This window comes from Alligator mississippiensis, chromosome 5 (assembly GCF_030867095.1).
Source record: "Alligator mississippiensis isolate rAllMis1 chromosome 5, rAllMis1, whole genome shotgun sequence".
Lineage (NCBI taxonomy): Eukaryota > Metazoa > Chordata > Crocodylia > Alligatoridae > Alligator > Alligator mississippiensis.
In genome coordinates this window covers 44,768,934-44,785,288 of record NC_081828.1, presented here as the reverse complement: position 1 = coordinate 44,785,288, position 16,355 = coordinate 44,768,934, and the positions used below count along the sequence as shown (strand labels likewise).

The 16,355-nt window shown below is 38.9% G+C and overlaps 1 protein-coding gene and 1 long non-coding RNA gene across 13 annotated transcripts in view; one reads left to right on the top strand and one right to left on the bottom strand.

The window, feature by feature from the left end:
* Nucleotides 1-16,355, top strand: part of DNM3 (dynamin 3) — a 332,054-nt gene that overhangs the window by 119,275 nt on the left and 196,424 nt on the right. For all 11 annotated transcript variants that reach the window (XM_059728288.1, XM_019486507.2, XM_059728290.1 and 8 more), the window contains one exon: nt 6,350-6,463. In XM_059728288.1, coding sequence (XP_059584271.1) covers nt 6,350-6,463 — 114 coding nt within the window. The remainder of the gene's footprint in view (nt 1-6,349; nt 6,464-16,355) is intronic.
* LOC132250803 (uncharacterized) overlaps nt 1-16,355 on the bottom strand; it is a 37,344-nt gene that overhangs the window by 19,151 nt on the left and 1,838 nt on the right. The gene's annotated exons all lie outside the window — the stretch shown is intronic.

Below are 16,355 nucleotides of genomic sequence, written 5' to 3'. Positions count from 1 at the left end.
AAGGATTTGTTTTTTTGTTAGCAAAACAGAAAAAATGTTAAAGGAATTTCCTTATTCTTAACTAAAAAGAATTTTAAAATTTCAGATGGTTCTTAACATTCTACAGTCATTTCCTCCCCCCCCCGCCCCTCCCCAGATTAGCAAAGCACATATTTGTAACTGAGAGTTTAACATGAGCCAGAGGAAAGCATTGTATGAACCATGCGTGACATGTTGCTTTCCTTTTATTTAAGTGATCACAAAATACATATATCCAGAACTTGCACTCAGACCTTCACCTTTGGGTCCTTTCTTGCATCTTGCCATTTATTCTCATTCTGGCCTCTTGGAGAATCAGCTTTCCATGGTCCCTGTTCTAACCAACCTTAAATACAGCATTGGTTTGGCTGTCTTTTTGCTGCTGCTGCTGTTTCCCCTGAGTGGTGTATTGCTCCTTACAGTAATTCAGTATTTTAAATTGTAACTCAGCAGGCATCCTGCTGCTTTAACCTCCTTTATCTTTGGTCTTTTCTTTTTTCATTCCTTGTGTGTTTCATGCAAGACTTTCTGTTTGAAGTGCTTTGAATCATTCGGAAGATGGTATATAAATGTCATTATATTGGGAGCTGGCTGAGGAAGTTGGCTGAAGAAACCATAACTGTCTGATTTGTTTGTAAAATTCCTACTGCAGTGCTGCAGTTATTTAATTAAATTACTACAATCCCACAGCATTGTAGTCCATGTCAGCTGTATGTGTGTGTATACATGCATTTATTGAACGTGCGCGCGCACACACACACACCCTATCTATACTCTACCTATACTCTATTTATATCTCTACATATATTTACCCCACGCATATCTATATGTATATCAAACATACACACATCTCTACATCTCTTATCTGTGTACATTTATATCACACACAGATTTATCAAACACACACATATCTATATCAAATACACACGCACACACACACACACACACACACAGAGGCCATATATGGTTGTTTCCAATTAGATTCAGTGAGATGTTCACTGATTTTAGTAGATGTATTAAAATGTAATTTAATACAGGGATGTGAGGTATCTTTGGATTTGTATTGTGGTGCCTTTCCCAGTGTGCTCTCAAACCTGCCTTCAGCGTGGTTTGGTATATGGGGTAAAAAGTCACGTTTTTTAAAGGGTTTTTTTTGTTTGTTTGTTTTATTAGCATGCAAATTAACAGTGAGATGATAGGCCTTCTTCACAGGTTTGCTGCTCCCATCAATCTGCTTAGTTTGCACCTTAGGTCAGAGGTAGGCAATCTGTTGTGGCTGTGGGCTGAGATGACCCACCTTGGGTCAATAGCAGATGAGTGGTAGGACCCTGCTGCTGCTGCAGCTTTTCTTCCCAGGGGCATAGAGAGAGTTCCAACAGAAGATGCCCCCCATTGCTGAATACTACTTGGAGACCCAAGACCCAAGTCCAAAAGTTCTACAGGCCATAAGTTGTGCATGGCAGGAGGCAAAATTGTGGGATCATGCATTACATCCTATCATGCCTTATTGCTGGTGCAGAAGAAGCCCAATCCTGGGTTCCCCTTGCACCAGCAAGAAGCAAGCTTCTGCACCTGGGAGTCCCTTCAGTTTGGAGACTTATAGCTGTAGGGGCACCCCACACATCCCCACAACTGGGAGATGCAGCTGCTCTGAACTCCTAGCCTCAGGGTTGCGTAGAGCTCTGTGCAGCATGCAGTATGGAGTGCCAGTTCAAGGCCCATAGGCAACACCGTGGGCCTTTCTTCTTTGTCCTTGTTAATGAATATTAATTAATTTTAGCCAGATTCAGAAAGCGACTAGACAAATTCGTGGAGGAAAGGGGCATCAGTAGCTCTTGAGTATGGGAGTGAGGGGTACAACATATGAATTGGAACTTCCTAGACCTTAGCTGCTAGAGGCTGCAAGTGAGAGAGGAACATTAGAAAAAAATCCTGGTCATACCTGGTTAACTCTCCCTTTCTGGATCTTCTCTATACCACTTTTTGACACAGGATGCTGGACAAGATGGGCCTGTAGTCTGACCCAGTAAATGGCAATTCTTATGTTCCTATGCTCTTAATGTAGACTATCTCTCATTGCATACACATCAAAGCTTTTTCACTAATTGAGCCTATGTGAATGCTGAATGGAGTGGACTTATGGATGCTGACAGACTCACAGGCCCATACTCTAACTCATAGCACTTTACATAAAGTGTCACGAGGTTAGAGCAGCCCCCCTGACCCAACAGATGTTTGCCTGTTGGGCCAGGGGGCAGGGAAGGGGGAATCAGGCTCCACTTTGGAGCCTGTGTAGCTGAGGAGCCTGTCTGGAGCCTCTCTCCCCAAGACCTGCTCCCCTACCTCCCAGTTCCAGTGCTTTTTGCAGGAAGGGAGGGAGAGTGAGCTGCGGGCTGGGGTTGTCTCAGCCTGAGCTGGAGGGGGACTCACAATCCACCTGCCCCACCTCCATAGAAGCATAGAAAATTAGGGTTGGAAGGGACCTCAGGAGGTCATCTAGTTCAACTCCCTGCTCAAAGCAGGACCATCCCCAACTAGATCATTCCAGCCAAGGCTTTGTTGAGCCGGGCCTTAAAAACCTCCAGGGATAGAGATTCCATCAGCTCTCTGGATAAATTGCTCCAGGGCATCACCACCCTCCTAGTGAGAGAGATTTTCCTAGTATTCAACCTAAATATCCCTAGCTGCAACTTGAGACCGTTGCTCCTTGTTCCGTCATTTTTCACCACTGAGAACAGTCTAGCTCCATTGTCTTTGTAACCACCCTTCAGGTAGTTGAAGGCTGCTATTAAATCCCTCCCTTGGTCTTTTTGTTTTTTTTGGTTTTTTTGCAGGCTAAATAAACCCAGTTCCCTCAGCCTCCCTCTAAGTCATGTGCCCCAGCCCCTTAACCATTTTCATTGCTCTCCCCGGACTCTCTCCAACTTGTCCACGTCCTTTCTATAGTGGGGATCCCAAAACTAGACATGGTACTGCAGATGTGTGGCGTCACCAGTTCTGAATAGAGGGAAATAATCACTTCCTTCAATCTGGCAATGTTCCTACTATGCAGCTCAGTATTCTGTTAATCTTCTTGGCAACAAGGGCACATTGTTGGCTCATATCCAGCATGTTACCCACTTTAACCCACAGGTCCTTTTCTGCAGAGCTGCTGATTAGCCAGTTAGTCCCAAGCCTGTAGCAATGCATGAGATTGTTCCATCCTAAGTACAGGACTTTGCGCTTGTCCATGTTGAACCTCATGAGATTTCTTTTGGCCCAATCCTCCAATTTGTCTAGGTCACACTGAATCCTAGCTCTACCCTCCAGCATATCTACTTTCCTCCCAGCTTGGTGTCATCTGTGAGCTTGCTGAGTGTGCAATTCATCCCATTTTGCAGATTGTTAGTAAAGATATTAAACAAAACTGTCCCTAGGACTGACTCCTGGGGCACTCCACTTGATACTGGCTGCCAACTAGACATTCAGCCATTGATCTATGACAATCTCCTTTGAGCCCAACAATCCAGCCAGCTTTCTATCCACCCTACAGTCCATTCATCCAACTCAGCTTGCTTGCAAGAATGCTTTGGGAGATGGTGTCAAAAGCCTTGCTAAGGTCAAGGCATATTATGTCCACTACTTTCCCCGCATCCACAGAGCCAGTTATTCTAATATTATAAAAGCCTAAGTCTATCCATCTGTACTGCTTTATTGGCACTCTGATTGGCTGACGGAAACAACCAATCAGAGTGCTTCAAGCATGCAGGAGCACTGCCATGATTCCAAAGCTGTGCCTTGGACCAGACAGAGGGTGGGGGAGCCAAGGCCAGCAGGCCTCCCCGCTCCCTGCAAGAGGCAGAACGGCAGCAGCATAGGGCATTAGGTGGCGGCACTCCGTCCCAGCCCCCTGCTCCCCCATCATTCTTCACAGGCAATTGGCTAGTCTCATTATAAAAGGCCGTCAGGTTGGTCAGACATGACTTGCCCCTGGTGAATCCATTCTGACTGTTCCTGATCACTTTCTTCTCCAAGTGCTTAGAAATGGATTCTTTAAGGACCTACTCCATGATTTTTCTGGGGACTGAGGTGAGGGTGACTTGTCTGTAGTTCCCCAGATCCTCCTTCTTCCCTTTCTTAAAGATGGGTACTATATTTGCCCTTTTCCAGTCACCCAGGACCTCTCCTGATTGCCACGGGTTTTCAAAAATAATGGCCGGCAGCTCTGCAGCCACATCAGCTAATTCCCTCAACACCCTCGGATGCATTGCATCCAATCCCAGGACTTGTACATAACCAGCTTTTCTAAATTGTTCCTAACCTGTTCTTTTATCACTGGGGCTACTTACCTTCTCCCTAAACTGTGCTGCTAGGTGCAGTAGTCTAGAAGTTGAACTTGTCTGTGAAGACCAAGATAAAAAGGGCATTGAGTACTTCAGCCTTTTCCTCATCATCTGTTACTAGGTTGGCTCTTCCATTCAGTAAGGGACTCACTCGGTCTCTGACCTTCCACTTATTGCTAACATACTTGTAGAAACCCTTCTTGTTACCCTTTGCATCCCTTGCTACCTGCAACTTGCTCCAGTTGTGCTGTGGCCTTCCTGATTTCATCCCTGCATATCTGAGTAATATTCTTATACTCCTCCCAAGTTTTGTCCAAGCTTCCACTTCCCGTAAGCTTCCTTTTTGTGTTTAAGCTCACCAAAGAGTTCTCTGCAAAGCCAAGCTGGTTGCTTTCCTCATTTGCTATTCTTCCTGCACATCAGAGTGGTTTGTTACTGTGCCCTCAGTAAGGATTCTTTAAAATACTACCAGCTGTCCTGGACTGGTTTCCCCCTCAGCATGGCCTCCCAGGGGATCCTGCCCATCAGGTCTCTGTGGGAATCAAAGTCTGCTTTTCTGAGGTTGTAGGTCTATACTCTGCTTCTTTCCTTTCTTCCTTTTGTCAGGATCCTGAACTTAGTTGTCTTGTAGACACTGCTGCCCAAGTTGCCATCCACTTCTACATCCCCACCAATTCTTCCCTGCTTGTGAGCATCAGGTCAAGAAAAGTATGGCCCCTAGTTGGTCTCTCCAACACTTGCACCAGGAAGTTGTCTCCAACGTTCTCCAAAAACTTGCTGGATTTCTTGTGCACTGTTATATTGCCCTCCCAGCAGATGTCAGGGTGATTGAAGTCCCCTATCAGAACCAGGACCTGTAATTTGGAAACTTGTGCTAGTTGTCTGAAGAAAGACTCATCTATCCCCTTTATGACCATGACGCAACACACAAACATCTGAAGTCATGCAGGAGTTTCCTAACCAGCACCCAACCTCTCAGTGAAACACAAGGAGACATGACTACAGACATGGAACGAGAGGCTGAAGAAAATACCTGACAGCAAAAAATGGACGTTCCAGTGACTGAGTTCCTACCACCAGTGCCTGACAAACCATGGCAAAGGTGGCAGTGTCTCAACTGCCTATGTACCAGAGTCAGACGCTCCAAGGAACTAATGAAGAAGTGGGGCAATGCCACTGGTTCCGCCACATGTGACTGCGGCACAGAGCCTCAGACTATGAAACACCTGTTGCAGCGCCCACTGCTTGAAGGCTCATGTGCAATGAAAGATTTTGCAAAGTACAATAAACAAGTGCAAACGTGTGTGATGAGATGGACATATATGGTGTAGAGACACAAGAAGAAGAAGACTTTCTTTATATACTCCTTTCTTTTCCTCTTTCTCCTCTTTATCTTTTCTAGTCTTTTGCCTTTTTTCTCTACTTTTCTGTAAATGCAGTCATTTTTCTTTGAAAGGGTATAAATTATGCAAGGCCTCCTTTCTGAGTTGATGGGACCCTTCAGAAAGTCCTTTTCTCTGATGGATAAGGTTTCCAGAAGCCACAGACTGAGCTGGCGGCTCAAATAGCCAGCTGCAGAAATGGCCTCTACACTTAAAAATCTTATAGATACAGCAGTGAAGTAAATATAAGGTTTAAGTCCTGGTGTTTTTCATGCAGGTTTCCACAGTTTACTACTACTTGGCTAATCAGTGGTACTAGAATTGCACATTTAATATTTAACCTTTGTACATAAGGGTCTAACTACAGCATGACCATACCTAGACTTCTCTCTTCCCTCCACTTTTCCCATGTGTTAAAATGGTCATTTTCGTTTTATATTGTGGTTTGTTTTTTTTCTTGTAGTCCTCAGAACCTGCAGAGACTAGATTATAAATTGGTCAGGAAATGAAAAAGTTACTATTTAAAGAGCAGTTCATTTTGAGAATGAATGTAGCATTGGATTTGGATTTGGTGTGTGATCAACAAGGGATTACCTTAACCATATGTCTGACTACAATTCTGTACAGGTAATCCGGAAGGGCTGGTTGACCATCAGCAACATTGGCATCATGAAAGGAGGCTCCAAGGAATACTGGTTTGTTCTGACTGCAGAAAGCTTGTCCTGGTATAAAGATGATGAGGTAAGGACATAACGATTGATGCCCATAGGAAATATGATTGTACTTATTTGCGTGCTTCTCATGAAGATTGTACTTTTTGTTTGCACTGAACTTGAGTTCCTATTCCTATTTTTCTTCTAACCTAACTTACTTTAGGATATCACATTTTAGGTGACTAGTGCTCTTGCAGTTATCTATTCCTTTTGTTTAAGGGACTACTTATACTGTTGAGACTTCTATATAAGTTTTGAGAACATAAATATAATATTCCTTCTCAATGAATATGAACTTGTAATCCTTAACTCTTTTAAAATGTAAAGACAAGAATGTGCTGGAATTTTCTGGTCCACTTTGATTTTGTTGCATCTAATATGTAAAGCAAAAGTATTGAGTTATTGTTGTTCCTATAAATAATTAGATTCATTTTTTAAATATTACAGCTGTGTTTCTGCTGAATATTGTCAAAGGCCTGGAATTGTGAATAACTTTTTCGTGGTGTTAACATGATTTCAAGCTTATGGTCCCTATGGTCAAGTAAATTCACTTGAGTTATGAAAGTTAAAAAACCAAGTTTGTAACTGGATAATATGTCACTTTCCAATGCTTCTGCGCTATTTTAAATACATTGTAACTGAATTCCTTTTGTTGGGAGTAGGGTGGTTTTGATTTGGGAAGGAGATAAGGTGTTTGATGGGAGTTCTGGAGGAAAAAATGGTTTGCTTGTTTTTGTTTTGGCTTTATAAACATCATAGTTCAGGAAACTTGGTTTTAGACACACTGGGCACATCTACACATGCATTTTACTGTGGAGTTGACTACTTAGCTTCACAGTAAAGCGTCACCATCCACACGTGCAGCATTATTAGGCTGCAGTAAATTAATTCCGATGTAGGATAGTACTGCCTGATGCATGTAGTGTCCTATGACGGAGTTATTTAGTATGTGCTACAGTGTTCATATAGATGGTGACTGGGGATGGCTGGGGCACAAAGGTGCCACAGAGTGGAGACTGCCTGCTGGCTAGACCCACACTGTAACACCCTCATGCCTCAGCCACCCCCTTCACATCCTGGTGAACTGGAGTGGAGCAGCTCCTGACTGGCAGGCTGACTCCCTGGACCACCTGCCAGCCAGGACTACCGTACCATGGCTCAACATGCTGTGGCCTGGGTGTACGTGTAAACGCATCTGGGAGCAATAGGCTCTGGTGCAAACTGTGTCAGAGTTTATCCAGGCATATTAATACCATGTGTAGATGCACTCACTGAGTAGAGTAGAGATCTTAAGTATACCTGGCATATTGTATTAGGTCATTGCAAAGAGTGTTAATAGTAGTGTTTTCTAGAAATCATCTTTATTTTGGGATGGATTCTAAATTTGAGGTTGTGCAAGGTTAATTTGGAAGGCCCATGCCTTTGGTTAAATCTCACAGGGGAACAGGTATTTCAAATTTACACTGGGGGCTATTATGTATTATGATCAAAAATATTTTTAATAAATTAGAGTAATTAAGAACTACAGTGCATGTGAAAGGAGGTGATTTGGTCTTCAAAATGCTGGTCGGATATTGTTTAGATTACTTTACTATGAGGTCATAAAAACAATAGATTCAAGAAATCAAATTTGTGGGTGTGTTTGTAAATGGTCAGGTTTGAAAGCAGACATTCTTATATGGTATTTTAAACATTTATTTGAGAAAAATAAGGGATGGTTAATACTTTTAATTATAATGTAGAAGTTACTGAAAATTCCAGTGAACCAAATGTTCTGCATTATAATCATATCATGGGAAAATTGTTCTTTGGTTTCCAGGGATAAGTCACTTGGTGTTTTCTTTTTTTGGTTAATAATGTTACCAGCATTTCTCCTTGGAAATAATCTTGCATCCTTAAGAGTTCAGTGATGTTAACTTTTCTGGCTAACTGCTATCTCAAGTGCTTAGAAATTCATCAAAGGTGAATTGTGGGAATTCTTGAGTTCTGTATTGAAGGTCAGCAGGAAGTGAACTTTTGAAAGCATCTTCTGCTGTGCTACACTAATTTAAATTGCTTACTTAGCTATAGTCTTATTAGCCAAAGTCACCCGAGAACTTCTGAAGAGTGCAGATCATGTAAAGGTGTCTTGCCATTGCATAACTACCTTTAATATGTGGAAACACAAGAACAACTGCTTGGCACTTGCCATGAAAAGGGCAGTAGTTAAATAGATTGGTGTGGGAGATGTCACAGTAGCTCTTTAAATTATGAAGAGGGAGATAAGAGTGCAGTATCTCAGATGCTACAGAGATCTCCTGGTTAATGGGGATTGAAATATTGTTCTTGTCAGTTATCTCCTGGAGTAGAGATCACAAAGATGTGATCAGATTTTTACCCTTTTTTAAGATGTAGACCTTTCAGACTTAACAATCAGCAAATTCAGATGTTTGATGTTTTATGTAAATGGTTAAAATTGAAGACTGTCACCACTGGTCATTAAAAGTCCAGTGCCCCCTTTTATAGAAGGAAACTACGTTTCATTTGATTTTCTACCCCAATTCCTATTTGGGGAATTATGTTTTTCTTCCCTAAACATTCTCTTTCGTTTTGACTAAGTAAGATAGTTGTCATTTGTTATCATAAGTTATCCATTAGTTTGACTATGTGCTGTTGTATTCTAGCCTACAGCTGGTAAGCTTCACTGATGTGTAAAGTGATATCCATATTTATCAATTTTCCTAGCGACTCAGCTCTCTACAGCTGCAGGTTATGCAAGTCCATGAGGAATTCCTCCGATTTATAAGCTGGTCAGTTTTTACACAGATCTGAGTACAGTGACCCTCTGATTCTAGTTCTCTTTGTGGTGCTGGCTTCTCCAGAGAGATTGGGAAATAGGCGGGGACATGGTGCTTGCCATCCTTGCTCCATTAAGCACTGGAGTTCACTAGGCATAGAATGAATCTACATTTCAAACCATTAAGGATTATAGAAGCAGCTGTGTTCTCCTGGTGTGCCAGGGGGCTCTGTGTGATATCTCCTCTTGAGGTACAATGTCTGTAGGACAATGGGGCTGTGAGGCTCTTTCAGTGTAGGCTGAAGCCTATAGTTTGCATAGTTGGGACTTGCTTTGAGATTAAAAGTACCTATAAATGTAAGTGGTTATTATAAGCTGCTGCCATTTGCAGAAGCTAGTTTTTGCTTCATTCGTGGGCTCTGAGTTTCATAGTAAAGAATTCATGGTGGAATTTATTTTGGAGTAAGTTATTTTGGATATCAATGCATTTCCCTAAGGATAGCTTTCCAGATTTTTTGTTTTACTTGACTAGTGAAGTTAGAAACGAATTGATTGTATTACTCTTTATTGATATTATTTTGTTGCTGTTCAAACAGAGGGACATGGGTTTTAATCTTTGTGATTTATAAATGAGTATTTTACTGCTTGTGGAAAAGAAAACATTTGAGAGTTTGATCAGTCCTCCAACACTAAGAAAAATCTGGATAAGGAGAAGAACTCTATGAATTTCTGGGAGATCCAATGTGAATTAAGGTCCACATCCTATAGATGGGGGCCTTAGCATTATCGCATATGTTTAACATTATGAAATGACTAATCCCATTGTCTTTAATGGGGCTAATTGCTAATAAATTAGCAATGAAGTACAAGGCTAATGCATTCATTTATTGACAACTAAATTTTTAACTAGTAGAGAATTTCAGAATGTTACCGGGTAAGGTAATCTGCAATTCATTTTTAAAAAAATAATCAAATCTTAGCAATTCGAATTAGTTCATAGCTATTAACTTTGCTAGAAGGTTTGAAAGACCTTATGTTTTGTGTTTAGGTTATAGGATTTATGAGTTAGAATGGGAGTTAGCAAAGTTGCCAGTTGTCCAAAAATTTACAGACCGTCTGTAAATAGCCAGCCTAAAAATGCCTGTACGTAAATTTCTTAAAAATAATAGAGCCTCCATAAAAATAAGAAGTCCTGAGCTTGTTTCAAGATTCAGTGCCCAAATTAAACTGCATTCAAGCACTAATGCTGGACAGAAAGAGCAGAGCAGCTCCATCTTGTGTCTAAGCAGGTGCACTGCTTGATGTCCTCCAGTGAGCTGTCTGTCATGGCTATCTGACTCATCGGAGTTTCCATAGTTCCTTGAGACAGGGATGGTGTTGCAGAGCATGGAATGGGGGAAGAGATGACAGCTGGGGGGTCAGTGCCATAATAGGGGAGAGTGGTGCTGGTGGGGTAAGACTGGGGGGGGAAGGGGTGCGAGCAGGGTGCAGAGTATAATTAGGAGTGTCAGGGTATTGGGTTAGTAGGGGCAGCAGGGTAGAAAACCAGTGCTGCAGTCATAGGGCTGCCAACCCGAGGCTTGTTTTTGAGATGGTAAAAACGTGTGTGTATGTGTGTGTGTATCTCTCTATATCTCTATATAGAGATATAGATAGATAGATATCTATCTACCTATCTATAAATAAATATAGAGATATATCTATATAGATTGTCAGTAAAAAGCTTGCCAATTGCCAGTTTAGAAAAAAAAGTCTTGGGGTTAGTAACCCTGTTATCAAGGTTCTAGCACAGTGTGAAAGAGAGAGAGGGAATGAAAAGAGCTTTGTGAATCAAAACTCTTCATTGCAAAGAAAAGGATACAATTTGTAAAATTATTGTATATTTAATGAGCTGCTAGCAGAAGGTATTATCCTATATAATTTGTAAACTCCAAACTGGCGATAACTTTCTTGGAAATGTTAGTGTATAAGGAATGTAGGATTGGACCCTAGATTGGGAACCCTTTAAATTTGACTTTTTCCATTTATTTGCAACATTTATATAATTTTCTTTTTCAAATAAAATACTTCTTTTTTTTATTTCAAGGTAAATATACTGTCACCATTCAGGAACCAAATCTTATCATTTTAATTTAATTTACACTTTTACTACAGTTGTAAAACAATGTATATGTTGTGATGAAGGGGTGAGAATGAATGAGGAAGTGAATGTTCTTGACTCCAGAGGGCTAAAATTTGATTAGTGATGGCGAGGGTGGGGTGGAAGAAGGATTCTTAAGTCAAACAGCATCTTTTTTGTATAGAATTACCTAGCTAAAGAAAGACTTTCTCTTTTGTATGATTAACAAGTACGCAAACATTGCATAATTTAATAAAAATGAGTAACCAATTCATTTATGGTTATTAAAGTACAAGTGAGAAATGTATTTTTATCTTCCGATTTACAAAGGTGCCGCAAAGCCGAGCACAAGTAAAATTCATGGTTAGTTAGTTAATTAGAACAACTAGGAAAAGAGTACTATAGAAAGCACAGTAAAAATTTCAGCAGTGGGTTTTATTTTATTTTATAGGCACCGTTCATCTTACTTTGGTTGGGTTTCAATATTATGACCAAGTTAATAATAATAATAAAAAGTACACATGACTTTAATTATTGAACCAACAGACTGAAATCCAAAAATGACTCTTTGCTGTAGCTCTTGGTGAAGATGCTATAGTCTGTCAGAGCTGTTCTCTCATTGGCTGGTTGTCATTCAGGCTGGGTTGTCATGTGACTGCCTGTCTGTGCCTGCTGTACAGGTGAGTGGATGTTCTGCACAGCAAGTGTAGACAGGCAGACACATGACAACTCCGTCCAGCCAATCCCTTGGATCCATCAGGGGGTCCTTTCCTCACCGTCTCATAAGAATCAGTCTGTCCCATTCCAAGTTTAGGGAATTTGTAGGGGCAGGGAACACACATGACAGAATTACACTTTAAAACATTAGGGAGCTGTAGAACAAGTACATCATTTGATTTTATTCAGAAAATATGCTTTTGTTACATAATAGTTGTGCTGACATTTATATGAGATGGGATTTCAATAGAATGGCCACACTGAACGTTTTTAAAAGAGCAATGATTTAAATCATGGTTTATTTTAAATGCAGTTCATACAAAAGTTTGCCTATATACTGTAATTGCACAGCATGTCATGATTTAACCAGATGTTTTTACTCTTCTTAGAAACGCAGAAATACTGACATTCAAGATAAAGGATATGTTTACACAGTACATATTTTCTAGGAGCAGATAAGTACCACAATCTTGCATGTAAAAAAAAAAAAAAATCTTTCTGTATAAATGGAAGCAACCCAATAAGGCAGAATATGCTGGAAGTGAAACTGATGTTATATGAGACTTTTGTTTTAGAACATTCAAAGGGAGCTTAGTTTACTAATAATTCATTTAGCATAACATTTTAATTTCAAATTCCCCTGAGCATGCCTAACTTATGTTAAACAATAAAAAATAAAAAACAGTGTTGGATTAAAATGTATGTTCCATATTTTTTTAATATAAATTATGGTTTCTCAAGTCATTGTTGCTCACTAGTGCCACCAGGAGTAGTTTTCAGAGGTCATTCTAACTGTATTTTTAGACTTTTCTAAAACCTGTGCCATACTGAACAAAAGGAATTCAAAAATTACTCCAGGTTGAACATTGGCCAGAATAGGGTTGATTTTTATTAAAGGGCTACAAGATAAATATTTTTCAGTATTTTTGTTTGTTTGTTTGTTTTTTAAGTTTCATGATAGATATGAACTATTCTACTATTCTGGCCCTAATTTCTATATTGCTTCAAGTAACAGACTAGTTTCAACTTTATGCATTATCAGCTTTAAACCTTGCAAGTTGAAATTTAGGTATATTAAAACCCCCCCCAAAAAACACGACCAAAAACTCCATGTATAATTTATTTCAGTGAAGACAATAGATGTGTAATGTCTTCAACTATTGTTTAAAATGTTATAGGAATTCCAAGTGAAATTACAACTGAGTACTTCTAAGGTTGTACTTTTGCCCTCCAATAGCCTGACAGTTTTAAAAGATAAGTTCATAATGTCGATTACATTGCTTTCATGAAAAGTAAATGATAAATCAGAAATGCTTTTAAAACTACATAAAATGATTTGTTAATTTTAAGTTTCATCTGCTTTCATTTGTGGATTTGGTGCTCAAAAGTGTCAAGGATCTTTACCCTGGAGGAAAAACCTAGAAGCGTGCCTTTCTATTGTTCTTTTTTGGAACGCTGAAACAATTGTCTAGGAAAAAACCCCAAACAATCCACCCTTGGAACCAATAGCACAAAAGGATCAAAGCCTAAATGCACAGGGCACTTTAATATGGGCAGCAAGTATTTGTGGAACAGGGTTGGGAGGGCGAGGATAAAAGGAGGTGAGTTATTTGGTGGTGTTCTAGAAATCAGAAATTACTGACCAAACACAGGAAGACTAAATAGAATAATGTGGTTCAATGGTTTTAATAAGTGGAACTGAGGAGAGTATATTTCATTCTTAAACTAACCGTTTCACTTAGTACTTCATGATCAGACTGTTATAGTCCGTTGGTTAATATATACTTTAAAAAGGCACTCGTTACATGTTTACAAAAATTGTGCACTGAGTTAAGTGGCTATTTTTTGTGCAATATATGATAAAGGAATTAATAAAATATAGTTCGATTTAAGTAAATCACTATTTCAAATATATTATGAAAGCATAGGACTGCAGAAGCAAAAAACCTCGTAGACTACTACGGAAACCTATATTAAAATATCATTGAAGGGTCTGACTTTAACTGTTGGTAGCTACAGAACTGAATTAAGACTGAAATTTTATGCAATTGCAATATGTACTGTTCTGTATTCAAGTGGGTGATATATATTTTAAAGAAACTATATATAATGCAGTACTAAAGCACACTGGAGTGAATAAAGAGAGTTCCAACTTTAATTTTTGGTATTTCCTGTCTCTTGTAGGTAAAAGCCTGACCCTTAATGTTATTTTAACTTGGAATTTTCTATGCAGCACAGTTCTAGTAAATAGAGCTCTTTGCAAGTAAGGTTGAAATATGCAGTTGGAGATGAGAAAAGCGCTATTCCTAAAATAAAATACTTTTTTTTTTTTTTTTAAGTAAAGAAATTGGATCTTGGACGACATCTGAGACCTTTTTTATTTATTTCACATTCTGATTAATATATTTGATTCCCTAACCCTGACACGATTGTATTGTACTATTTAATATGTCTAGAAGTTAGAAAAATGCTGGTATTTTACTTTTTTTTGCTTATAGTATTTCCCACATAGCAATGATACTTGGGTGGTCTGCAGAAGTGTGTTTGTGTGTGAGGAGTGGGGGAAGGTGGTAGTGTTTTAGTCTATCTGGCTAAGACAAACACATTAGCCAGAGCGAATAGCCCTAACAGGGGAGGGAGAACATGCAACTTAGTGACAAAGGGTTGAAGACTCAGTGGCTTTTTCTCCCTTTGAGCATTTTTTTCAATGTGTCTGTCTGGAATTTGATTTCATTTCTATAAGGTCAAGGAGTTGCTTCCTTTAGTTCCTGTTTTCCTTCTTTTTATTAAATGAGTCGTCATCTTAAAAAAATATTATTTTTTCTTTTCCCCCATTCTCCCTCTACTTACTTTTTTGGACATAATAGTTTATTTTTTAAAGAAAATGACTTGTCTAACTGATCCATTGTACAGAAACATGGACCTAGCGGTGAAAAGGTGGTTGTACTGATTTTAATTTGCCTTTTCTGTTGTTGTGTTATCTATAGGAAAAGTCTTTCACATCAGACAGTCCACTGTATGCATTCGTTTTGAGTGCTTGTACAGTCGTAGAACCATGAAACTGTCTACATTTTTAAATTTATCCCCCCCTAAATGCAATTAATATTTCCAGTCTGTGCAAATCCTATTGTTTCTTCTTTGTTCTCTAATAGTCTGGTTATTGATGGTATGTGTTTCTATGAATGCACATTTTATAATTTATTTTTATAATCAGATTCCCATAAATATTCTTTCCTTATTAGTATCAAATCAAATGTCTGCAATAAAGTATGATTCTTTTTCTCTGGCTGGTTAAAATCAACTAGACCTTGTTTCAACTCAAATTGTGTTTGTTTTTTTCTCAAGAAGAGTAAGGTTACTTTAATTCATATTTTGAAATCGTTTTGATTGCTGTACTGAAGTAGGTATTTCCTTGTCCCTTACAAACAATACAGTCTTTCTTTTCCTATCTATTATTTGCATACTGCAATCTCCCTCCATTTTTTCCAAAACTCACACCAAGGGGGCCCCCCTGTATCTTCAACCATATAGTCTAAAAATGTAACTTTGAGGAGTGGTGGGGGTGGAGGAAATAATTCCTAAATACATAGTATTATAATATGTAAAGATGCATGCAAATAAATGGTAAAGAGGAAAGAGAAACATTTTCAGCATGTATTTATTGTTCTTTCCTAATTAGCAGAAGTCGATTCCAGTTTTCTTTCACTTAATATTAGTTTACTTAACTGGCTTTCATTGAATGGCTTCCAGTTTTTCTGGCTTTGTGATTGTGATCTAGAAGCTATGAAAGATGTAAAAGTGATTATTAAAAAAAAAAAATATATATTCATATGGGGCATATTTCCCTTGAAACTATAGCTGAGCAAATTTCTTAGTGTGGAGCAAAGACTCTGAAGTCTACGTACTTCCTTCCACTTAAACAAAATTCAAGCCATGAAACTTCAGATTTGCCATGCCTAAAACAACTTTTATATTAGAAGCAAGAAATATTAATGTATATGAATTCAGTTTCATTTCTCTGCTTTTCCTGTTGCCTCTTATTTCTGTTAACAACTTTGCATTAAACGTGCTATTACTTTTCTGATCACTTTTTCTAAAATAGATCAAGAACACAAAATTCTGATCACGTTGTAACTTATTAGTAAAATATTTCTTCTGTGCCAAAGACGAGATAAAATCTCTTGTGGAATAGAACCAAAGAAGGTATATAATAAAACTATATTTTTCGTTAAAATACACAAACTACGACGCAAGGTAGGGGAAATAAGAGTGATAATTCTTGCTTTATAAGCAGGTTGATCCCAGTAT